A 26872-nucleotide genomic window follows, 5' to 3' on the forward strand; every position below is an offset into this window, starting at 1 on the left:
GTATCATCACAAACTGCATTAATTATCTTTTCCAGGGAAGAGAGTTCTTATCAAGCATCATTATTATTTGGAATCAAAAGCAAAAGTTTTATACAAGTACAATAATGTTTCTGCACAAGTAAAATTAACTACGCATAATGTGGTGTAAAATTAACCAATGTTTCAGAATCTGTATTAAAAATGATGTTTACGAGGATAACATAAGTTGGGATTGGATTATCAGCTGCAATCCTCGTATAGTGATGTTATACAGGACTCTTAACCTGTTACATTCATTTTCGAAAACAACTATATATATATTATATTTTGGAATAAAAAAATATTTATTATGTGCTTAAAAATTAATTTAAATTTCTAGATGATTAAAGACTAGGTTCAACTTCAATTGGTTGAAAAACTTGAGCCCTATGTTTGGGGGTGAAATAGAAATACTAACTGCAGCAAACGGGTGAGAACAGTAAAGCTCACCCACATATTCACGCCTAACTAAACCGACACGTGGCACTCCATGAACCCTCAAATCTGGTTTTCACCATCGATCGCCGCCTTTCTTGCATACGGGAAGTTCCTTCCTACCGTCCCACATTAAACCGAAGCCCCCGACCTTACCTTTCTCTCTCTGCAATTATTTTAACTATCAGAGAGAACTCATATACGGTCCACACAGATTTTCTCGAGAAAATTAAATGGATTCGATTTCCGTGAATTGGGAAGCTCTCGATTCTTTGGTCATTGATTTCGCCAAATCTGAGAACGTAATAGAAGACTCTGTCTCGTCTCCATCGTCACCTTCGTCTTCGTCTTATCATTCGCGTTTGTTGATTCGCCAGATTCGACGGTTGGTGGAGGTCGGTGACGTTGATGCCGCCATAGATCTCCTTCGTGCTCACGCATCTTTCGTTCTTGATGATCACCGACTTCTGTTCCGGTTACAGAAGCAGGTAAGTCTGAGAAACTCTGTTTGTTTGCTGTAAATATTGGAGGAATAGAATAAAAACTGATTTTTTTATATTTGTAATTTATTTATTTTTCATTTAAAAAAAAAAATGAATGACATTGAACTTGAGTGCTTGAGTGTTACGAGCAAAGTGATTTCTGTTTTTCTTTTCGCTTTCATTTTCTCTGCTGTCAAACACAGCATCATTGCCATCTCTTCTTCTATTCTATTAAGTGAGGTTCGTTAGATTAACTTACTGAATTGAACTTGTCTTTTTGTTAATAAACACTTTGTGAAGAAATTTATTGAGCTTTTGAGGAGAGGAACTGAAGAGGATCGTGATTCTGCACTCAAATGCCTACGCACTGCATTGGCGCCTTGCGCCCTTGATGCTTATCCGGTATTTTCGTATTTGTTTCTTTTGTGCATTTGCTGGTGTCATTCCTTAGTTACTTCCTGTACTTTTTTATTTTTACTGGATTGGTTCTAATTGTACGAGTAGTACTTTTTTTGGCCCCCCATAGGAGTTGTTTACAGTTCATTATGATCTGAAACATTTGTTTTTGAAATGGTATATGCCATTCTGATTTTGAAAACTGTTTCTTGATGTGTAATTCATTGAAGAAGCTGAGTGTAACAATTTGAACCAACTTATTAATTGATGCAGGGGCAGAGCCAGAAATTTTTAATTTGGGGGGCTGAATTATATATTGTGAAAATATAATTCAGAAAATGTAATATGAAAAAGAAAAAAATAGAGAAGAGGAAGCGGTAAATTACTGGTAAAAAAAGAAGTAAAGGAAAAACATTGTTCAAGAATTAGATTTCATTGAAGAATTGTTTCAATTTATAAAATAAAAAAAAAAAATTGATTTCTTTGATTCCACTTTGAGAAAAATATGTCATTATTACCTTGATAAAAGATTAAGAGAAAAATATAACGTATTAAGTAAACAATAATTTTACAAACTTGAAAGAAACACATTAGCTTTAATCAGTAACTTATACAAGTAGTAACTATAGAATTTATCATCCAGCACGTGACAAACTAATATATTAGCATATATAATAACATTGTTGCTGTTAGATTTTTTTTTAGTAAGTTTGTTGTTGTTATTCTTATCATCTACGTCTCACAATATTTTACTTTTTTCTACTTCCCAATATTCTCAAGACTCCCAGATGGAGTATAATTCTTGATTATTATCTTGTAAACATCATTTAAAGAAAATGACTGACAAGAAAGGTTAATGTATTTTTATTAAATATGAAACATTAGCGTAATTTTCTCTCTCTCTCTCTCTCTCGAATTCGCATGGTGAATATTATACATGTGTATATATAAATGATGAAAGAAAGATATATTGTAGTAAGAACTACCATAACAATGAACTTATTATTTTGTTTATTATTGAAAAAAACTTTTGATTTTATCTAACAAGATTTAAGGTTTGAAAAGTAGGCTAAAATGGTGGAGATAGCAAATTTTTATGAGTTTTGAGAAGATAAAGTTATTTTTACTTTTAAACTCATAATCTGGGATAAAGAGAAAGTTGATGATGATGATGAAACTCATAATTATTGGGGCTATAAAAAAAACACGCACACACACACCCCACCCAAAGCCCTCCTCTATCTCTGCCTCTGAATTGATGCACATTTTTGCTATAATGGGGGACTTTGGTACAGGAAATGTTAGATCTTTATTGTAATATTATTGAAGATTTGATTTGACAACTAGAGTGCCCAACTTATTATTATTATAGGTTCGAATTCATAGGAAAGGTTCGAATTTATAGGTTTTGTGTCAGCTCTCAACAAAATCTTATTCCAACTGTTTGGGCTTAGTTACATGAATTTGAAGGTCATAATTTTAGTTATACCACAAAGCCATCGTATATTTCTTTACTATCTCAATTTCTCCTCATCTAGTGTTATGTATTTGTAGACGACATTACTTTTACTGGACGGGGTTGTTTTTTGGTCTGTTTTTCACATGTTCAAATCATTTATTGACATGTACTATTCAACATTTTTAAAAAAATGAAGATTCTTTGAAACAATAAATGTGAGTCTTTAACATGCATTTTATTTTTCTGTCTTGCTTTCCATTTTTTTCCAATATCGCTGAACCTTAACAGCTGCTTGAAGTTATTATTGTTTAGCCTCATTCTGTTAGATCTGGACAACTTTTGTTTTGTTACTAGACCCACTCACGTGGTTAGTTGCATTTCGTTCGCTTTGTTTACTTTTGGGTTCTGATATGTTTGTTTTATTTTTTTATTTTCAAGGAAGCATATGAGGAATTTAAGCATGTTCTTCTTGCCTTCATTTATGATAAAGATGATCATACCTCCCCTGTGGCAAATGAGGTAAGCTGTAATTTGTCTCTTTTGACGGTTATGATTTCATAGTTGTACTTCAACCGTGTATGTGTTGTATGTTATATTACTCAAGAGTGTTGATGAGCCAAGTCAATGTTAGTTCATGATGACATTTTTGGATTCAGCTGTTAGTGTTTTAATTTTATGCTTGATTATAAGCAAAATACATCCTGTACATACATTAAATAAGTAAGTGCATTGCTCATCATGTCTTTGGATAAATTGGAACACTGACAACAACAGCTTTTAGTATGTTAAAATAATAATAAAAAAGAATTAATAAAGAAAGAAAAATCTCTTTTGGCTGTTTGGGTCATGAATTGGGTCTTGGAACAAAAAAAGTAAAAAAGGTCATTCATATTCACAGTGAGGTAAAAAATGTCATAAGAAGAATAAAATGGTCATAAAACTAAAATCAAAGGGAACATTTATCCCACACGACTATTTTCCATTAGTTTTTTAATGGTTGTTTGAGGAAGGTGGTTGGTTGCAAATTTTTAGGATAAAACAGGGGATGCAAAAAATTTAGTTTAGGGTTTTTTTGCAAAATATTGTATAATAGTGTTTTTTATTTATTTATTTTTTAAATAATAAGTAAATACTACTGCAAATAATAATAGTGCATATTTTTCTTATTAACAAATTATATATAAGATTAACTATATCAACTATTTCATGTTAGTGTATATGTAGAATCTTTGTTCTTGAGAGAGAGAGATAAAGATGAAGATTGGAGAGCAATTTTCTATATATCATAAACCCTAAACATAAAAGGGAATATATACAAACATAAGATAGGCCAAATTACATTACACCCACAAACTATAATTACAATTTGGCCCAACATAAATATATATATATATATACATATAAAATGTTCTAACACTCCCCCTCAAGCTGGAGAATATATATCATATAATCCCAGCTTGAAACAGATAGCCTTCAACCAAGTATGACCAAGAGCCTTTGTAAACATATTGATCTTCAGACTTTACAAATGGAGTAGAAATATTCCCACTTAGTATTTTCTCTCGAATAAAGTGACAATCAACTTCAATATGCTTGGTTATCTCATGAAATACAGGATTGGATGCAATATGAACAACCACTTGATTATCACATAACAATGGAATAGGAGTATTGACTATCAACTTAAGTTCCTCAAGAAAATGTTGTAGTCATGTCAACTCGCTAGACTTAGGTATGGGCCATCGGCTTGTACTCAGCATCAACACTAGACCGTGCTACCACTATTTGCTTTTTACTTCTCCGTGTAACAAGATTTCCGCCTACAAATGTGCAGTAGCTTGTAGTGGATCTCCTATCTGATGGAGAACCAACCTAGTCAGCATCGGTGAAACCTTCCACCCTAAGATGTCCATTCGGTTTATATAGCAACCCAAAACCTGGAGCTTGCTTGAGATATCGGATAATTCGAAGAACCGCATTTCATTGTGGCATCCTAGGAGCCCCATGAACTGACTTACAACACTAACTGCATACGAGATATCAGGCCGAGTGATAGTAAATTAATTTTTCAACAAGATGTCGATATCTGCGAGGAATCATCAAATAGATCACCTTCCTTTAACAAGAGTTTTGTATTTGGATCCATAGGAGAATCAACAAGACGACCACCTGATGTCGCCTTACCAGGAGGAGACAATCAAATTGTCTTTCATAGCAATTTTAAAACGAAATAAAAGAATGATGCAAGAGAAAAGGAGAAAATTGCAAAGCAAATTTTATTTGCTGTAAATATAGTAATAATCTTTTAAAAAAAAACTGATTGAACCTAGAAATTACAAGGCTTTATATGGAAATTCTTCCTCCCCAATCCTAGCCTTATATTAGCTAACTACCAAATGTAAAATAAAACCAAAACAGGAAAACTGCTGAAAATCAGAAAACTACTCAAAAATGAAAGCTGATGAAAATAAGAAAACTACTCGAAATAAGGAAACTTTCAAAATATGGAAAGTTTTTGAAAAACAAAAATTCCCTTGTTGAAATTTGAAATTCTGCCTGCACCAATCTCCCTGTGTTGGAAAAAAACTCGCCCTCGAGTTTGGAGCAACTTTCCATGATCAATAAAAAATCCAAGCATGGCTTTCCATCCCTTCTTTCTTCTTTTCCGAACTCGAATCAAATACGTTAATCTTCCTATACTAACAAAGACTACAGTTGCAGAACAAACATGAATTTTGTTCGATGTCCTTTGAAATTGGGTAGGTTCACAAAACTTGGTATCCTGAACTAGAAGTTTAATCAACTTTAATTTTTCTTCCAACAACCACCTAGTAGTTGTATTGCGCTCCAAGAATTTATCCCAAACCATATCATAAAAGTAAAATCCATTATTTTTCATCTGCTTGGATCCAAAATCTTCATAATCAACCACGCATACTTCATGTTGAGATCCTTCTTTTGTAGCTTCCTTATCAGACTCATGTTTCGGAATCAATAATGGCTTTTGTATAACCAAGAATTCACCTTTATCTCCATATATGATATCATCCTCTTCTTCCAGGTAATCATCTTATTTTGGCTTGACCATTGGGGTTGCATCATCTTCCTCGATCAAAAGTTGTTTTTCTTCTCCACTAAAATTTCCTACCAATTCAGGAATTTCCTCCATAAACTCACCATCCCAACGACTTTCATCAAGTAGAATAGGTGTTGGTTTTGGTGTTGTAATGCTGCAAAAAGGATTGAAAAAATCCTCTTAATGAAAATCAGAAATCTGGAAATTGATATTTGTTCGCCAACAACGATCAGTCCGCTCGTCGAGTGATCTATGGCGATGCGAAAAATAGAATGAATTTTTCGCAATAGTCTCGGTGTTTGACATATCATCATCCACCAAAACATTGTCATTAACCGATGTGTTGACAACAGGTTGACCCAATAGTTAAGTCAACAACTCAACTTGTCTGCACAAAAACTCTATCTCACTTTCGTGTTGCTTGGGTAAGGGTTCAGCCAAATTCTGCATCCTACGATTTCCTCCTCTCGGTAGTTGTCGTAGAGGCATGATTGAGCAACCGGTAAGCTGAACCAAAGCTCTGATACCAAACTGATGCCGCCTTACCAAGAGGAGACAATCAAATTGTCTTTCACAACAATTTTAAAACGAAATAAAAGAACGATGCAAGAGAAAAGGAGAAATTGCAAAGCAAATTTTATTTGCTGTAAAAATAATAATAATCTCTTAAAAAAAAAAACTGATTGAACCTAGAAATTACAAGGCTTTATATATAATTTCTCCTCCTCAATCCTAGCCTTATATTAGCTAACTACCAAATGTAAAATAAAGCCAAAACAGGAAAGTTGCTGAAAATTAGAAAACTACTCAAAAAGGAAAGTTGATGAAAATAAGAAAACTACTCAAAATAAGGAAAATTTCAAAATATGGAAAGTTTTTGAAAAACAAAAATTCCCTTGTAGAAATTTGAAATTGCCTGTATCACCACCCAACTTACCTGTTTCTTCTAATAAATCCAACACATATTTTTTTTGATATAAATTTGTACCTTCCTCGGATCTAGCAACTTCAATACCTAAGAAATATCTAAGTTGACCCAAATCTTTAGGGTGGAACCGATTTTGTAGAAACAACTTCAATTTAACAATGCCATCATCATAATGTCATCTACATACACCACAAGAAAGATGAAACCAATTTTAGCGTGCTGGTGAAACATCGAATGGTCTGTCTGGCATCTATTTAGACCAAATGCTCATGCTGCCTCAGATAACTTTTCAAACCAAGTCCTTGGAGATTGTTTCAATCCATAAAGGGCCTTCCTAAGGTGACAAACAGTATGACGATATTTCTCCTAAGCAACAAACCCAAGTGGTTGCTCCATATAAACTTCTTTAGCTAAGTCATCATGTAAGAAGGCATTTTTAACATCCAATTGAAACAACAGCCAATTACGATTAACAACAATGGAAATAAGTACCCGAATAGAAGAAATCTTTTAGCAATAAGGGAAAAAGTCTAATCATAATCAACACCATAGATCTGAGTGTACCCCTTTGCAACAAGTCTAGCTTTCAAACGCTCAATAGAACCATCATGGAGGTATTTAACAGTGTAGGCCCACTTATAACCAACCGGTTTGCAACCAGGAGGTAAAGGAACAAGATCCCATGTCCCATTATGATGAAGGGCATGCATTTGATCCACCATGGATTGTTGCTAACCAGGATGAGTAAGAGCATCCTGCAAAATCTTAGGAACAAGATTAGCAGACAATTTGGATAAAAAACAAGAGAGAGACGGTGAAACATGATTATTGGAGGCAAAGTTAGAAATGGTATGTGCAGTAACACGAGCGAGTACCTTTACGCAAGGCAATAGGACGATCATGAGCCGGAGGAGGAACCTCAATAGAAGTAGACAATTGGGGGGAGGGCTCTTGTGGTTGTCAACTATTCACTTGAATTGTTTGTGGTGTGACAGACTCGGGTAAAGTAGACACAATAGGCAACGAAAGCAACAAATCTGTATTTAAGGACAAACCACGTGAAGAGAAGTACGGAGTGTCCTCAAAAGAGGTGACGTCCATACGCGCAAAAGCACTATGAGTGCTAGGATTCCAACAAATTCACATTTAATGGCACGAGGAGATAATTTATCAGTGCCAAGACGTAATATGTGAGCAAAACACACACCCAAAAACACGAGGAGTCTATGCAAATAATGGACGAGTAGGGAAAACAATTGAATAAGGGCATTTTCAGTTAAGAACGAAAGATGGCATACGATTAATTAAGTATCAAGCAGTTAAAACAACATCTCCCCAAAATGCATTGGAAGATGTATATGGATCATTAATGTCCGATCTAGTTCAATTAAATGCCTATTTTTCCGTTCTGCTATGCCATTTTGTTACAAAGTATAAGAACAAGAAGTTTGGTGCAAAATACCACGAGAGTCGCAAAATGTAGAAATAACACCTTTGACATATTCCATAGCATTATCAGATTGTAAATTTCGTATAACACATCCAAATTGGACCTCAATTTCTTCAAAAAATAATTAAAATATGGAAAAAAGTTCAGAACGGTCTTTCATTAAAAACATCCAAGTCATCCTTGAATAATCATCAACAAAGGTAACAAAATGGGAAAAACCTGAATTACTGATAGGACCCAAATGTTGGTATGCACCAATTCAAATAAATAAGATCGACAATTGTCAATAAGGGGAGGAAAAGACACTCTATGGTGCTTGCCCAACTGACACGACTCACAGTCTAAAGTAGACACTGACTCAAGAAAAGGTAAAGCAGACTTCAAGTGTCTCAAGGAGGGATGACATAACCGATAATGCCACCGACGTACAAAAACCTGTGAATGGAGAGCCATACCACTAGTAGATGACTGGCAATCCAAGTAACAGAGGCTGTTCTTTTTAATGACGCCACCAATCGTCTTCTTCGTTCTGAGGTTCTGAAAGACACAAAATGAAGGATAAAAGGTCACAGAACAATTGAGTGCTTCAGTCAGTTTACTCACAAATAATAAATTAAAAGGAAATTGTGGAACTAGTTGCATAAGAGATAATGAAATGGAAGGAACTGTGCCCTGACGAATAATGGGACGAGTTCTACCATCTGCTAAAGTAACAAAAGATTTGGAGCCAGACTTGTGAAAATTAAAAAATAGAGATTCAGTACCCGTGAGATGGGTCGATGCCCCAGAATCAAGAACCCAAGGGGAGGATGAATTTTGTACATCTGAAAAACATGTAATGTTACCTGACTGGGCAAAGGTAGCAACACTAGCAGACTTGTGATCTGTCTGGTTGACCAAGGCACTGAACTCGGCTCGAGATAGTGTGACACTGTCACTAGTTGATGAACTCGATGGCAATACAGAAGCCGTAGAAGGTGGGCGGTCTTGGCCAAGGGAGGAAGGAGAACAAACAATGTCAGAGGAAGAGACTACTTGATTCGTCCGTGTTGGTTTCCATGAAGAGCCCAACAAGACTCAATAGAATGATTAGTACCCCGACAGTTGCCACAGTAACGAGTATTGGTACTTTCACGACCACGGTGATTGCGACCTCTATCACGACCACCATTATCACGAGAACCACTCAAATTGCCTCGATACCCTCGGTTGCTACTGGGATGACCACGACTTTTAGAAAACTGTGGGGGTGATAGAAGGAATCATCATAGCTGAATTTTCTTTTACAGTGGACGTCCCATGTGAGGGTTAGGGAACCCGTCGTAGTCGAGCATAAATGTTACCCAAAGATGGGAGTCCTCCATCACCAGCAAGTATGTGATCCTGAATACTTTGAAGATTAGGGTCTAATCCCGCAAGAAAAATAGAAACATAAAATTCTTCACGTTGTCGCTTGAGAACTTCAAGATCAGTAGTCAAGGGGTGGTACTCATTCAACTCATCCAACAAGCTTTTGAAAGTACTGTAATATTGAGCTATGCCTTGACTGGACTGATGAGAATGAAACATCTTTTCATACAAAGAATATATGCGAGAAACATTCGTGTCCATAGAGTAGTTGTCTTTAACGGCATCCCAAATTTCCTTTACAGTGTTCACAAACATAAAATTGGATGCAATGGAAGGTTCCATACTATTCCACAACCATGACATAACTATATAATTATCAGTTTCCCAGTCAGCATATCCTATTGGAGTTTTAGATGGATGGTCATGTGTAACAAATTTCAGCTTTCGTCGGGCGCCTAAAGAAATTTTCACAGCTTGAGCCCAGAGTAAGTAATTGGAATTACTTAATTTCATAGTGGTAATTTGCAGTCTCACATGATCAAAATATGGAACAGGGGACTTAATTCCAGTAGGTTCAGTGGCAACAATTGAAGTTTCTGACATGGAGGAATGCTGAACCAAAAAAAAACTTCAAAGAAAAAAAAAACTTATTGTCCCGGGATAAAGGAAGCTGCACACACACCGACTCCCAAGTCTGTCCTGAGAAGAAAGAGGTTGCACACAACGAACAATGGAAGAAGGAGAAGGTCAGTTTCTGCTTCACCAGAGAAGGCAAGAAAATTCAGAGCAGAACCGTGTTGGGCCGGATCCCAAATCTGGTTGGATCTCAAATCGGGTCACATAATCGGGTTGAATCTGAACCGGGTCACTGAAGAAAACAGGTTTCAATAGAACTGGTTTGGGCTACCTTACTCCTGTAGCCAAACAGAGCTGTTCTTCCCAAACACCGCCCGATGACGTCAGGAACCCTTCTGCAGCTCTATAGGTGACGGCGAAGGCTACCACAAATCAGTCACGCACTGCGAGCTTCAACCAATGACATCTCGGCAAAGAGGAATGGAAGGTAGGTCGCGATCGTGGCACAGCCGACGATGACACATTCGCGACGACTAGAACACGACCACCCAGCAATCAACACACAGAAAAAGGGAAAAGTGAGTCCTCTGCAACAGTGAACAGATCAGTAGTCTTCGATGAAAAATTCCGGCGAAAGAACCGATGAAATCTGTACAGATTGGACCTCTGTAACTCTCCAAGCAAATTCACAGATGGGAACTCTGTAGCCTCTGCAACTCTCCAAGCGAATCACACCCACAAGCTAGTACACACTCTAGCAGTTCGGTGGCAACGACAATGGTCGGATCGTTGCTCTGATACCATGTAAAATCTTTGTTCTTGAGAGAGAGAGAGAGAGAGAGAGAGAGATGAAGATTGGAGAGCAATTTTCTATATATCATAAACCCCAAACATAAAAGGGAATATATACAACCATAAGATAGGCCAAATTACATAACACCCACGAACTATACATAATTACAATTTGACCCAACATAAAGAAGCCTAATTTGGCTTCTTTTAATGCAGCCCAAACAGCCAAATCAAGCTAGCCCACTTGTAACTTAATTTTTTTTTTTTTTATAAACTTAGGCCCAATCTGAGTGGAGGAGAATATGATAAACTACTTTAACCTAAAGGAGAGAGAGGGGTCAAAATTTATACCCAACACATGATGATTTACTGATAGGAATGAGATCCCTGCCCCAAACCACCCTGTTGCCATCCCTAGTTGGGATGCTGAGTGCTTTCTGGTAGGGAATCTTTTTTGATGGCATAGTTGCTTATGAAATCCCACGGTAGCTTCATGTAGTCACTTTATGTACACAGATATTATATATATATATATATATATATATATGTACCTTCTAAGAAAAAATATATAGACATACATATAAAGTGAGCTCATGTCTCATACTTCCAATTCTATGATGTCTCTTAAATTTTTATGGTTTCATTTGATTTGTAAAATGTCATCATACTTCTTTTAGTTATTCGATTAGATAAACTTGAATAGCTATCATTAGACGCATTTTGTTTATGCTTATGGGTAATCTAATTAAGATTTTATTTGTGCATTTCTTGGATGCATAAATTGTAATACACTTGGCTTTGTTTGTTTCAGTGGTCTGAAAGGAGGAGGTTTGACATTGCTGGATTATTGTCCTCTGTTTTAAGAGCTCATTTACATGCATATGATCCCGTCTTTTCGATGACTTTGAGATATTTGATAAGGTCAACATCAAGCCGTCAACTTGTCATTAATTTATTTTCAATGAACATCTACTCTATCTATCTATCTATCTATTATGTGTACAGCATACACAAAGGGTTCTGCTTTCGTCAAGGAATTCTATCACCAATTTCAGATCTTACTGAGAGGTTGCTTCTTGAGGAACGAGACCCTCCTGCGACACCCCAGGAGAGTTTGTATGAAGCACCCCCATTTGATGAGGTGAGTTTTCTGTTAGAAGAAGCACATATGTCTGAAGCAGGTATTATGTGCAAATAGGGGTGCAAAATGGTTCATGAATCATGACCCATCAACCCGCCCTTATCCGCCCGATTTTGAATGAATTTGGGTGAACCATTTTAAAATATGGGTCAAAGATGGATACCCATATTCATCCCATTTTTATAAAGAATTAAATGGGTTGGATATGGGTACCCATATTTCACCCAATACATATAAGTCAAAGAAAAAATCATTCTGCCTCACCCCCTCTCCCTCTAAAGATTTTCTCTCTAGTCTAGACTACAATCTCCCCTCTATCTCTCTAAGATATTCTATCTTCGGTCTCTCACATCCCCCTTTCTCTCTCTAAGACTCTCTATGTATCAAACCAATATGGGTCTCTTCTTGATTTGTTCTCACTGGTTCTGTGGGTTTGATTGGACTCAATTTCTTGGGTTTGCGTACAACACTTTGATAGAATGGAAAGTTGAAAAAGTTTACTATTTCACATCTTTTTCAGTATTGCTAAGTATACTTATATATCACTGTCTTAACTTTCATGGAAGAAAAAGGAAGAAGCTTACTCTTTTTTTCATAAATCAGATTCTGCTTTAAACATCATATTTTGAATCAGTTCAGGAAAAAAGAAAATTCAGTATCTAACCAATTCTCATTTATCAAATAGTAAAGGGATAATCTGACTAGAAATCAGAGCTACTGGAATTGATTGAGACAGACTAAGATAAAAGCTGATATATTATATTAATGCTTAAAAACAGCAGGAACAACAACAAACAAAGGAGGAGAGAATAGAAAGGGAAGGAAAACAGAGCATAGACTACATCTTGTCCAGACTATTATGAGACAGAGCAACAACAAACAAACAACTTTATGGTTCGGCTTGTGCAAATGGGTCGACCCATACTGATTTGCCTTCACGGGAATTGAAGGTTGAAATTTCATAAAACAGTATAAAAATTAAAGAATTTTTAATAAAAGATTGTAGAATATATATGGATCATATGAGTTTTGTCAACCTACTTATATTCAACCCACTTAAATAGTAGCTGTAGTTAAAATTGATTTTTTTTTCAAATTTTTTACTCCAATAAAGATGCAATTAGACTAAAAAAAATTGCAAGAATGAAAATTTTTTTTTTCCAAAAAAAAAAAAAGGAAATAAAGAAAGAAAACAGGTCATTACGGGCTGGCCCAACCCATATTTGACCCGCTGCAAATGGGTTGACTATGTGTTACAACTCGTAGTTGACCCGACTATATTTAACCCGACCCAACCACCCGTTTGCCACCCCTATGTGCAAATAATGCTAAATAGCCTCAATGTTTGGTCTTAATCCAGCCCACCCTTCCCACCTCCCACCTTCAATTGACAGGTGATCCCTGGATAACGACATTTAAATTTTTTTTTAATTGTTACATGGAAGGAAAATTGCAAAACACCATGAATTTTGGCTTCCTGATGGGCTGACACATGAATGAACAATCTATCTGTTTATCATGTGTAAGGCCTTTTGGTCCTCAAGCTCTCATTTATCTGCTGCGTCTAGCTCATATTTTTTATAGTCTGATGTTGCATGATCCATTCTCAAATACAGGTGGACATACAAGCCCTTGCACATGCTGTGGAGCTTACAAGACAAGGTGCCATTGATAGCCTAAGATTCGCTAAGGGTGATTTATTCCAGGCATTTCAGGTTATTATTTTGTCTAGTTCATTTCATGGGTTATTCTCACCATGGATAATGTTTTGTTTTCTCTCTTTGAATATTTATCACATTTTTTAGTAGTCACAGCTGGCTTGGAAGTTTATGTTGCATTGTTTAAGAGGCAGGTGGAAGCATCTAGATGGTCAGCAATTGGGATCACATATAATTATTGGAACATGCATGTTGTAGTAGGTAGATCACATGTGCCTGTGTGATGTAATGTGCTTGTGTGAGAAAGAGAGAGACAGACAGACAAACACATGTTTGAAATGCTGTCTGTTTATGTGGTATCTGGGGTCTGCAATCCTTTATGGTTTACTCGGCATGAACAACTTCCTGAGCAGGATTTTTTTTTTTTCCAGGAAGTTGGAACTCCTTTAGTTTCTTTTTTCCACAGCTTTTATGGAAGCCTGCTTGCATACCCATTTAATTCTTGACCTTCATTGAGGGAACTACACATTTAAGAAGGTGCCTGATGGCTAGTATGTTTAAGGCAGTTAAAACAAGTCTTGGGTGCTCATGGCCTTCGTTACAAATGTGAAAGACAATAGATATGCTCTCTTCTTGTGGCCTCTTAGCTTAAATAATGAATTTCTGAAGACAGAGGACAAGGAAGTAGTTTATTTTATTTTTATTTTTTAATGGAGAGTGGTTTTATTGTCCGATCACGAATGATGTCATCAATTTTTTTAGGGAAGTTGCTTTGAAGAACTCTCTTGTAGATATCTATGTTACCTTTCACTGCAATTTTAATAGATGGAGCTCTCCCACATCATTTGTCTGATTAGATTTTGGGGTAACCAACAAACCCACCATCAGGTGATCAAGTGTCCCTGTTATATAAGCACTAAATCCACCAATCTTCTTTATTGTATGGTTAAAATGGATAGAGACTTTCATGGTCTTCATGTGTATAGTTAATACAGTTTTTTTGTTTTTAAATTCATCCATCCTATCAAATTAAGACATTATTTGTATTTGTGATTGTGTCATGTTATATGCAACTATTTTTAAGCTTATAAGTTTATTCTTTTTGTACTTGTTGTCTTTCGCAGAATGAAATATGCCGGATGAGATTGGATGTTTCCATGCTTGATGAGCTTGTTCATGAATATTGTGTGTATAGGGGTATTGTGGATTCTGGTCTTACTTCCCCTTCTGGTAAATACGCTTAGAACATCATCAGATTTAAATTTAGTTTCTCATTTTTCTTATTGCGGATAATTCTCATCATATAAAATTTCTTTAGCATCAGGAATGCAATTAATCTTTGGAGGTTGGATCTTCAAAACTTAATCAACCAGAACTTGATTGTTGTTTATCAGGAAACTGTTCTCTTGATGTTGAATCTGGAGCCAGTAAAAATTCGAACAGTGAGACTTCTATTAATAATGCTCGCATGAATAGCTCTCCTGAAATTAATGTTGATATGGTCAGCATGCACGGTACTGAAACTGAAGAGCGATACCCGTCTGAGACAACCAGCAACCATGAAGACTGTAGTACCAGTGGAAAAAATCACACTGAAAATTCAAGGGTTTCACAAAGAAGTAGAATTCATGGAATTGGGGAAAGGAGCAAACGCAAGCGTTGGAGAGGGCGACATGAGAACCTTGATTCTATTCCTGATATTCTCAGTGGAAGCAGCAAGCAAGATCTTAGCACCACTACCTTGACCCTGAGCACAAGTGCCTCCAAGGAACACCAGGTATCTGGTTGATATTTTTAATTTAACCTTTATTGAAATGGTTAGTGAGAAATTATTGTTCTACAGGGTTTCGAAAAAGATACACATCCAACTGTGGATGCTAGGGATGATAAGTTTGAAATTGTGCTGGGGATGAAGGAATTAGCAAGCAGAGGAATGGCAGCTGAGGTTGTGGAAGAAATAAATGCTATGGACCCGAACTTTTTTTCACGGAACCCTATTTTGTTATTCCAACTTAAACAGGTAAAGTTGAGATACATTATGCATGGCATCAGCAAAAACTTTGAGGAATAGTTTGCTTTATATAAGACAAGAAATGCCACTAACCAATTTAATGCTTACAGGTTGAATTTCTGAAGCTGGTCCGATCCGGTAATCATTCTAGCGCATTAAAGGTCGCTTGTTCCCATTTAGGCCCAATGGCTACTAGTGATCCAGCTTTGCTGAAGCCCTTGAAGGAGACTTTGTTGGCATTGCTCAAACCCAACGAAGATGCTCTTTGTGAAGGCTTGCCCTTACTTACTCTTGCAACTTCACTTCAGGTATGGCATTACTTGCTTCCTTGATTGGATTGAATACACTGACCATGCTAACTTCTCTAGTTTTAAAAGTTGGCTGATTCGGCAATGTAATGCCATTACTTTTACCACCTATGTTACCTGGACTCGGGTACGGGTGTCGGACATGGGTTCATGTCTAGTGGTTGGATCCATCCATCTATCAAATTATAGGACACTGGGACATGGAATAAAAGTGACACTTGTAGGAAAAGAAAAAAAATGTACCCTTTTTTATGTTAGACCTAAGTTTTTTAATGAAAAATTGAATAAATATGTAAATGTAAAGATAGCAGCGTGGAGCCTTCCAAGCTCTATTTTTCTGTGATGCAGGTTTTCTTTTTTTTTTTTGCTCTGTTGTTGCACTTGCACCTTTTCTTACAGTTTTGGATGCAACTGCAATGTTCTCCTGTGTGGGCCTGTTTTTGTTTTGTTTTTCTGGGCTGCCTTTGGGCTAGGCCTTTCCTTGTACAATTTCTTTTTTTAGTGAATGGATTTACTGAAAAAAAAAGAAGGTAATACAACTTGTATAATAATATTACCTTATTTATAAAGTCAAACTGTCAAAGCTATAAAGGTCAAAAAATTCGCTCAAGATTGACCAATATATATTACTTAAATAAAATAATACAGCTGTAAACTGTTCATAGCCTTAGATAGAGTTTTATTCTTGTTAAAAGACCAAACTCCCATATTTTTACAGCCAAATCGACAAGTGGCATGATCGTGATCATTGAAGGGTATTAAAGGCATTAGTAAGAATGTGAAAACACGCTCGGCCATTACAAAATTTTGTGCAAATGAAGCGCGTACACTTCAGTCTTCTTCAACCCTTTGAAAGACGCTACTTTTGAAACAAATCGCCATTGTTGTACCAGTAAGTTTTCTGATCTCGTTAATGGCAACCTATTTAACAAATAAAACATGAAGAAAGTTCGCAATCCTTCACAAGTACCAACCCAGACATCTTTTTTTGAGTTTTCGTCATCTATCAGCCATGTCCGGTAGACGCCATGAAGGATCCGACTCAGATCCAGTGTCGATATCCGTGTCGTGTCGTGTTGACATGAGCACTTCGGCCTGAACAGGTGAGTCCAGGTAACGTAGTTTACCACTACGGACATACATGCTATGTAATGCCATTACTTACCACTACAGACATATATGCCATGTAATGCCATTACACATGAATATGATAGGCACCTGAAACACTTCTATCCTCCCTTTCTTCCTCTTTTATCTCTCCCTTTCTCTCTCTCTTTTCACTTATTCTCTCATTCAACAATTAGGAAACTCAATTATTTAAGCTAAATTTATACTCATTCTCCCCTATTCGTTCATCTATGTTTTCCCCTTCTTCCCCTACTAAAATTCCCATTTTTTTTTTTTTTTTGTTTGGTTAGACATTTTATTTATTTATTAAACCATTGTTGTACAGTATTGTATGAGCTGTCACACGTCTACAGGTAGATTAATTGTGTACTAGTGTTTACTAGTATTTTCTGTATTTTGTAGCCGCCTTCACCTACCCCTTGTTACCATATATAACATTACCATGTATAGGGTTTACTTGTTCTCCAATCACCTACTCTTGTAGCTTCTCCTATATAAACACCATTGTATTATTGTATTACTCACTTAATAATATACATGTTTTTCATATATTCTCTCCTCTTTCAACATGGTATCAGAGCATAAATCGATCCTTCTTTAAAACTTTTTTTAAATTTTTTTTTTTTTACCATCTTATTCAGACTCCGTTCTTGATTCCATCTCAACTTTCTCTCAACAATCTCTTCTCGGCAATCTGTCCTCGATGATCTCGGTTCTCGTCTCGGCGATCGATATCGGATCCCTCATTCGCTCTTTCCTCAACAATTTCTCTCGGGTTCATCTCAGCTTGATCTTGGTTTTCTCATCTCGGCTCCCTCTCGCTACTCTCTCTCTTTTGCTCAGCAACCCTCATTATGGATACCAGGACTCTCATCTTTTTGGGTCAATCACCAGCACCAAACTGAAAGGTTCGAACTACCTTTAATGGTCTCAAGCCATAGAAGTGTTCTTACGGGCTCGAGAAAACTGTCCTATCTTCAATCAACTAAACTCGCCATTGATGAAAAAATTATTGAGGCTTGGGAGAAAGAAGATGATCAGATTATTACTTGGTTATGGAATAGCTTGGAAGCTGAGATCTTCAACAGTGTCATTCCCAGGATCTGCCAAAGATATTTGGGAAAATTTCAGGGACATGTATAAGTATATTTCTTAAATTTATCAGTTGTACCAGGATATTTTTAACCAGCACGGAGATCGTTGGATTGAAGATTATTACTTAGAACTGAAGGGTATGTAGGAATAGTTGAATGTCTACCAACCATTGACTACAGACATAGAAAAACAGAAACAATACAGGAAAGAGTTTCAGGTGGCGAAGTTTTTATTCGGACTTAAACCCGAACTCGCTCCGATCAATTCGTAGATTTTGTCTAGCAACGAGATGCCTACAGCCAATGAGACTTTAGCTTGAGTTTGAAGAGCATCTATTCATACCCATTTGATTGAGAAGGAAAACCACTATGTTCTTGTTGTTGCTACCGAGCAACATGATACCTTTCGTGGAGGACGAGGAGGTAGAGGTCTTTCCAACCCAGGCCGTGGTATTCGCGGCGGCAGAGAAGTGTACTCATTGTGGCTGAAACAATCACTCTGTTGACTTCTGCTAGGCCATGGCAAGCCAACTTGGGCTAATCAGGCTTCAGTTTAGGAGGAGACTACTCCCACTCCTGAGTAAGTAGTACTCTCCAAAGCCGAGTATGATTCTCTGGTAAAGCATGAGCGTGCAAATCAGCCCCCCTCTTCCACTGTTGCTATTGTTACTTCAGGTAATACCTGTTTCCATGCTTCATCTTCTGCACCTTGGATCATTGATTCAGGGGCATCCGATCACATGTTGGGTAATCCATCCCTTCTTTATGATATTTCTCATGTTTTCTCACCATCAGTTGTTACAATAGCGAATGGTGCCAAATCACCTGTTCATGCAATTGGTATCTTCTGCACTTCGGGTCTCACTTCTTCATCGGTTTTATATATCCCTCAATTTTCATTCAATTTATTGTCAATTCGCAAAATCATATCTAATTTAAATTGCTGAGTTATTTTTTCTCCATCCCATTGTGCCTTTCAGGATCTCAAAACGAAGAAGACGATTGGTGGGGGGTTTGAGAAGGATAGTCTTTACTAGTTCTAGCCGACTCTTGCCCCGACAGCTTTACATTCCACCTCCTCTTCAGCTTATCAGTTGCATTGCCGCCTTGGACATCCCTCTTCAAATAGTCTTTGAGTCTTGGTCCGTTCTTTAGTTGATTTTTCTAAGTTTAATTGTACTACTTGCGAACTTAGTAAACATCATCGGGCTACTTTTGAGTCTCGTTTTGATAATCTGAAACCTTTTGAGTTAGTACATTCAGATGTTTGGGGACTTGCTCGTATTACTGGTTTATTTGGTGCTCGTTATTTTTTGTCATTTATGGATGATTATTCACATTTAACATTGGTTTATATTCTTAAAAGGAGATCTCAAGTGTTCTCTGTTTTTCAATCCTTTTATGCTAAAATTCAAAATCAATTTGATGCAAAATGCTTGTTCTTAGAATGACAATGCCCTTAAATATAAAAAAATTATTTTTCAAACGTTTCTTGAGTCGAGGGGCATTATCCATCAAACATCTTGTGTTGATACCCCTTGCTGAACGGAAGAATGAACCATTCCTAACTATCACGTATGCCTTAATAATTCAAATTTATGTTCTAAAACATTTTTGGACAGATGCAATTCTTGTTGCTGCTTATCTTTTAGACCGCATGCCTTCTAGGGTCCTTCAAGGAAAATCACCCTTTCAAATGATTTTTATTTTTTATTTTTTATCAAGACTCCTTTTCCATTCATCCAAAGGTGTTTTGGTGTGTCTGCTTTGTTCTTAATCTAAGTCCGGGACGAGACAGACTTGATCCTCGTGCCCACAAATGTATTTTCTTAGGTTATTCTCGCACTCAAAAGGGATATAAATGTTATAGTCCAACTTTTCATAAACAATTTGTGTGCGCTAAACTTTCTTTGGGATGTTCCTTATTATTCCCAGGAAGGCAGTCATTTGGAAGACTCTATTCTTTAAGAGTCTGTTCTTCCAACTCCAATTTTTGATCTTGACATCCCACCAGCTCTTCGTGTCTATGCTCGTTGCTGGAAAAGAGTAGTCAATCATGTTCCAACAACTGAAGTAGTAAACGCAGCCTTGCCACCTCCAGCATTCTCTTCAACGCCTGGAGATTCTTCCATCTCTCTGGACTCTGATTTTGATCAACTTATTGTTGTTCGGAAAGGTAAAAGGTCTTGTACCACTCACCCTATCTCCAATTTTGTATCATATAATAACTGGCCTCTCCTTTCAAACTTTTACTTTGTCGTTATCCTCTTTTGCTTTTCCTAAGTCCTACAGGGAGGCACTTTCTCATCCAGGGTGGAGGAAAGCTAAGGAAGAAGAAATAAACACTTTAAAAGTGAATCATACTTGGGATCTTGTTCCTAAGCCTGCTGATACTCAGGTTGTTGGTTGTTGTTGGGTTTTCACTGTTAAACAGAAGCCTGATGGTACTGTTAATTGTCTCAAAGCTCGACTTGTTACTAAAGGCTACACTCAAACTTATGGCCTTTATTATACTGAGACGTTCTCTCATGTGGCCAAACTGAATTCTGTTTATGTGATAATCTCTCTTGCAGCTAATCTAAACTAGCCACTTCATCAACTTGATGTTAAAAATGCCTTTCTACACGATGACCTTATTGAGACAGTCTGTATGGGTCAACCACCTCGGTCTAAGTCTAAGGGGGAGTGTGTGTCATCTCAAGAAGTCTTATCTATGGTCTTAATAAATCCCCTCGTGCATGGTTTGATAAGTTCAGTAAAACAGTGGTAGCTCATGGTTTGACCAAAAGCCAGGCTGATCACTCTTTATTTTTTAAGAAAACGAAACGTGGTATTGTGATTCTTGTGGCGTATGTAGATGATAACGTTATCACCTGCAGTGACAGAGATGGAATACAAGTTTTAATACGTCAGTTGAGTTCTACCTTACTTACTAAGGATTTGAGGAAACTTTAGTATCTTCTAGGAATTGAGGTGGCTCGGTTGAAGCAAGGCATTAGTCTCTCTCAGCGGAAATATGCTCTTGATCTCGTACAGGATACTGGATATCTTGGTTCGAAACCTGTAGCTATACCAATGGAGACTAATATAAAACTTAATGTGTATGATGGTCACCCACTCGATGATTTAGAGATGTATGGTAGACTTGTAGGTAAGCTTATTTACCTCACAATCACTCATCCAGACATATCCTATGCAGTCAGTGTTGTGAGCTAATTCATGATCAGTCCTCGAGTACCCCACATAAAGGTAGTTATACGCATCTTGAAGTATCTCAAGGGTGCTCCGGGGCGTGGTCTGCTTTATCGATCTTCTGATCATCTTCGGATTGAGGGATACACAGATGCAGATTGGGCCGGTTCTTCTTCTGATTGACGGTCCACCACGGGTTATTGCACCTTCATAGGAGGAAATCTAGTAACTTGGAGGAGTTAAGAAACACTCAGTTGTGAACTGTTCCAGTACTGAAGCAGAGTATCGTGCCTTGGTGCACACTGCCTGTGAACTTACTTGGTTGAAGACTTTTTTACAGGAACTTAGGATTTCAGTCGAGTACCCAATTCCTCTCCATTGTGATAATCAAGCAGCTATTTATATTGCTAGCAATCCATCCTACCATGAGAGGACTAAACACATTGAAGTAGATTGCCATTTCATTCGATCTAAAGTTGACACGAATGAGATTGTTACACTTTTTGTTTCTTCTGGTAGACAGCTGGCAGACATCTTCAGCTTGAGGGGAGTGTTGTATAGTGTTGTATGAGTTGTCACACGTGTACAGTTAGATTACATTGTATACTAAGGTTTACTGTTATTTTCTGTATTATGTAGCCGCCTTCACCTACCCCTCGTTACCATATATGGCATTACCATGTATAGGGTTTACTTGTTCTCCACTCAACCTACTCCTGTAGTTACTCCTATATAAACTTCTCCTATATAAACACCACTGTAATATTGTTTCACTCACTCAATAATATACACGTTTTTCATATATTCTCTCTCTTTCAACAACCATCAACAGTTTTATAACATAATTCAGTTATAATGAATTTAAGTTGGGATCTATATCTAGATTTGTAGGGAACAGGTCAATGATAAAAAGGTAAAATCAACTATAATTGTGACTTAGCATTTAGTATAAATTTCAATGTTTGTAATAAAGGTCATGAAAAATCATTTAAAACATTTAAATATAGCTAACAAGGTTGAATTTTGAAACATGCAATATTGGTTAGTTTTTCAGGGTCTTTTATTGGGAGTTAGTTTCAGGGATTTTCTAGCAAGAATAAAAGACATGGCTTGGCTAACGTATCCCTGCTAGAAATTATTGATACATCTACTTCCTCTGTATGAAGTAAGTAATCCATTTTAGAAATTGGAACTTTCAATGGTGACAAACATATATTAGGCCACGCCAAGAGTACAAATTTCCAAAACTAATCACATGTTACATTAGCTAATATCTTCTAGAAAGGGGTAATTTGAAAATTTTATGGCACTGTAAATTGACTTTTTAAAGTGGACATCAATTAAGGGACACCACCAAGAAAAGGATAGATGTACCATATTTAGGGCTGCAAACGAGCCGAACTGTTTGCGAACAGCTCAGACTCGATTTGCTAGAAGCTTGGCTTATGTTCGTTTATTTAATAAACGAACTGAGCCTGAACAGGATTTGGATGTTTGATTAATAAACGAGCTAATTCCGAACACCCTTCAACTCGGCTCGTTAGTTCACGAACACGTTCGTGAACATGCTCGTTACTGGCTCGTTATTGGGCTCATAAATACACACATACAGGTATATATTTAATAGTTAGGTTCATTATTTTTTCAATTTAAACTAGTAGTAGAGCCCATTTTTATCCTACCCAACCCAACCCAGCCAATTCAATAATATTTATAATATCAATCCAACAAAGAGTCCAAGCCCGTGTTTCCAGCCCATTCATATAAACACTACGCAACTCTCTCACACCATATCTTCCCCAACCCTAACTGCCGCATCCCTTGAAGAAAGCAGTGGTGACTCTGCAACAGCACCACTGGGGACTCTGTAACAGCATCACCGGCAACGGTACTATCATGGCTGAAAATACACCGGGTTTTTCGCTCTTTCCCTGTCTCTCTCTGGGTCATATTTCTCCCTAATCTCGCACCTCCATTGTTTCTCATACTGGATGGAAGAATCAAAGTAACGGTTGAACATTAAGCCAAAGATCGGAAGTTGGATAGAGAATAATTGCGATTTCATGTAACAGGTATATATATTATCACTCATATATATATAGACACACACATATGCAATAGAAACTTGCAACAATTTTGTTTTGAGTTTTGGGTCTTATTGAGCTGAGCTCGAACACTCATATGGGAGCTTGAGTTGAGCTCGAACACTATGTCAACATGACCGAGCCGAGCTCGAACATACCCCTTCTCAGCTCGGCCCGGATCAATTGCAACCCTAACCATATTTGGACACAGGGAATAAGATTGTTACAATTTGGGAGTTGCTACCATGATTTCATATCACGCTTGAGAATGTTGGGATAACTGCCCATGAATTTTTGAGGTTACTAGTTAATAGCTATAATGGTTTATGTTAAAGGATTTAATATTAAAGTTACACCCTCTTTAACAACTTAAGCTTTTTTAGTAGATGGTTGTTAAAATGGTATTAGAGTAGGCAAGGTCCTGAGTTCAAACCTCACTGTCACTTGTTGGACCAAAAGAAGGCCACATGTGATTGACGGTGAAATATGAACTGCGCATTAGCGATGTGGAGGTTACAATCCTCTTTTTTTGTCCATCGACACCCAGAAGTATGCTGCTGCTGCTTCCTTGCTCTGTTGTTATGTAAGCTGAAAGGAGCTTAACAAAGCTTAGTCATATTTTAAGAAATATCTGCTGCCTTGGTCACTGTATTATCTACCTTGTGATGACTTTAAACTGTTTCGAATGTCTTTTCCAATTTGGCTTTTCAATTGAGATGATAGATTTCTCCTCTTTGTATGATTAAACGTGCCAATATAACATCAAAACTTACATTGGTTGTGTATAGGTTGCAATTGGTAGGAGGTTTGGCATTGAAGAACCCCAGCTTATGAAGATAATGAGAACGAGCCTTTACACACACAGTGAGTGGTTTAAACTTCAAATGTGTAAGGATCGATTTGAAGGACTTCTAAAAATCGACTCCTTGAAAGAAGTTGCCATGCCCTTGCTTACTGATGCTTCTTCCAAGCTAAATTCAGATACTTGTACCCATGGATCTTCCCAAGTTACCGCATGTTCAAGCAGTAGGATGCAGGAAGATGGAAGCAGTCCATCTCAAGTGTCTTCTAGAGATATTGCTTGTGATGAAAATGCAATACTTAAAGTAATGGTGAGTTCTGTCCACATTTTACTTGTCTAATGTTTCATGAAATCTTATGTCCGATCCATGTTGCTGTGTTTCTTAATGTTATCATCTCGTTGGGTAGAACACTTGATTTTAGCAGCTAAAAGAATGTCATCACCCAGTGGTCTTGTTAAGCAAGGGGGTAGGGAAAGGCCATAGGTCTTTATTCCAACTTTCATTCGAATTTTCCTGATTCCCATCCAGATAATAAGTCTCATAAATTGGGCTACAACCTGTAAAAACCAGGTTGGGTACATGTAACTTTTTGCAGTAGTGAATGCTTGCTGTTGAATTTGAACCTATATTTTTACACTACTTTTTAGTGGCTACTCTTTTCTTTTTCTTTTTTTAATTAATTTAATGACCTGAAAACTTTTGTTATTGCCCAATCCCCATCTTCATTCATTTGCACTTGTCTGATTCTGTATAAGTATATCCGAAGGGTATATACCTCTTGTATATACATACACACCAATATATACATACATCTTTATGCCGGTAGAGAAATCTTATTGCACACGTGTGATTCTTTATTTACTGGCTACTTTGATTGGTGCAGGAATTTCTTGCTTTGCCAAGGGCTGATGCCATTCATCTTCTTGCACAGTATGATGGAAATGCCGAGACCGTCATTCAGCAGATATTTGGGTAGTTTGGAATGTATACTAGCAAAACTAAATTTATTCGTTTATTTTATTCTGAATATTATTTCATTCAATTGTGCCATAGATTTTCCATGTAGATATATGAACAGTGTCCCAAAAAAAGCCCAATCGGGTGTTCTTGTCAGGAAAAGCAGTTAATAAAATATCGATTTGGTTCAGATGTGAGCTCTGCATTTGTTGAAGTTTTCACCCTTATTAGGGAATCGGGGTCAAACTTTTCACCGCATAAAACTTTCTTGTCGAAGTTTATTTGGGATAATCACACGGCATTGTATGGAAGTGAGTTAAATGTGTTTATTTCATGGTTCTAAATGTGATGATGCTAAAGTTTTTATTTGCAATCTGTTTGAAAATACATTGAACTATTATTATGTATTGTCAGCGGGCAGCAACAATGTCCCAGTCCTTACAATTGGTAGGACTAATGATTATGCGCTGAATAGTGAGATATACCACCAGACCTTCGGCCTTCCACCTCTCCAAAGAAAAAGATAAAAGAGTTCCAAGTCTCCAATGAGGTAAAATTATCCGAAAAAAAAAAAAAAATACAAACAAGCGCGCTAACCTCAAAGATCCAATTTTAAAGATTGATTTATTGAAACAAGTTCAATAATTTTTGGGCAAACTAATGGAGCAGAGTATAGCCACTTAGCAAGCACATATAGTACTATCAGAAGGCAGAAAGAAAAACCATAACATCTCCAGTGAAAATTTAGATACCTCTTTTATGTATTTAAACATGGTAGTCTCCGGACACAGCTCAGATGATGAGTAGGGATGGCAATGCGGCAGGGATCACATTTCTCATTCCCATCCCTATTTAATATTTTAACTCCCATAAACATCTCAAAATCTGTTGAATTTTTTAAAGTAGTTTCCATCTCCGTTCCCATTTACATAATCGGTTCCCATAACCGTTCCAAACGGGGTGGGGATTTTTGCCATCCCTTGCTGGTTTTTTTTTTTCACAAGACTTTAGACGTGAAATGAAACGAGGGCTAGGGTTTCATGCTGTGTATATATATACTTAACATGTTTTAGAAATATATCATAGTATGCAATGGTAATTTAATAAATTTATAGGAGAGGCGGGCAACCGTCCCCGGAAATTGTCCCAAAACCTGCTAGGTTTTTCAAAGCAGCCTCCATTCACGTAATCGGTTTTCCAAAATTGCCTCCAAACAGGGCAAGGTGGGGTGGGCCTCAGCCGGATTGAGGATTTTTGCCATCCCTAAACGATCATGTACCTATGTGGTTTAGTGGCGGCCGCGACCTCTTTGGCTTAGTTGCGTTTGTGAAGGTGACCTTACAATTACTGTGTTAGATTTAATTATGGTTGTGGGTGTCATACCCTCAAGTCCAAATGCAAATGCCACATCATCAACAATGGCCCACACATCTAGGTCAACGAATTATGCCACATCAGTAGCGCTGACCCACACAACCTGGTCAATAATCAAAGTTACCGTGACATCAGCATACTTCGAACAAAAGAACGAAGA

General features: G+C 37.1%; 1 protein-coding gene across 3 annotated transcripts; it reads left to right on the forward strand.

Annotated features, from left to right (window-relative positions):
* Positions 1 to 543: 543 nt before the first annotated feature.
* On the forward strand, positions 544 to 25672 carry LOC132282429 (uncharacterized). Of its 3 annotated transcripts, XM_059784103.1 has the most exons (13): positions 547 to 941; positions 1236 to 1337; positions 3229 to 3309; positions 11774 to 11883; positions 11968 to 12103; positions 13720 to 13818; positions 14886 to 14991; positions 15156 to 15538; positions 15605 to 15781; positions 15883 to 16080; positions 24367 to 24442; positions 24560 to 24690; positions 25265 to 25672. In XM_059784103.1, exons 1-13 carry the CDS (start codon positions 687 to 689, stop codon positions 25355 to 25357), a joined length of 1947 nt encoding a protein of 648 aa, XP_059640086.1. In that variant the 5' UTR covers positions 547 to 686; the 3' UTR covers positions 25358 to 25672. The 3 variants fall into 3 exon arrangements, 2 of the variants coding, with proteins under 2 accessions (XP_059640086.1, XP_059640085.1); XR_009471768.1 differs by lacking the exons at positions 24560 to 24690; positions 25265 to 25672 and adding an exon at positions 16799 to 16972 and having other exon boundaries at positions 544 to 941; positions 24367 to 24467; XM_059784102.1 differs by having other exon boundaries at positions 548 to 941; positions 24367 to 24690.
* Positions 25673 to 26872: the final 1200 nt, after the last annotated feature.

Source organism: Cornus florida, unplaced genomic scaffold (assembly GCF_030987335.1).
Source record: "Cornus florida cultivar Cherokee Brave unplaced genomic scaffold, ASM3098733v1 CherokeeBrave_3.0.0_Hap2_Chr11, whole genome shotgun sequence".
Classification (NCBI taxonomy): domain Eukaryota; kingdom Viridiplantae; phylum Streptophyta; class Magnoliopsida; order Cornales; family Cornaceae; genus Cornus; species Cornus florida.

Bases quoted from the DNA above. Each gene is read 5' to 3' on its own strand.
- LOC132282429 (XM_059784102.1), top strand. From the start codon at position 687: ATGGATTCGATTTCCGTGAATTGGGAAGCTCTCGATTCTTTGGTCATT. The intron at 942-1,235 runs GTAAGTCTGAGA...CACTTTGTGAAG, and splicing joins TGTTCCGGTTACAGAAGCAG to AAATTTATTGAGCTTTTGAG. The intron at 16,081-24,366 runs GTATGGCATTAC...GGTTGTGTATAG, and splicing joins CTCTTGCAACTTCACTTCAG to GTTGCAATTGGTAGGAGGTT.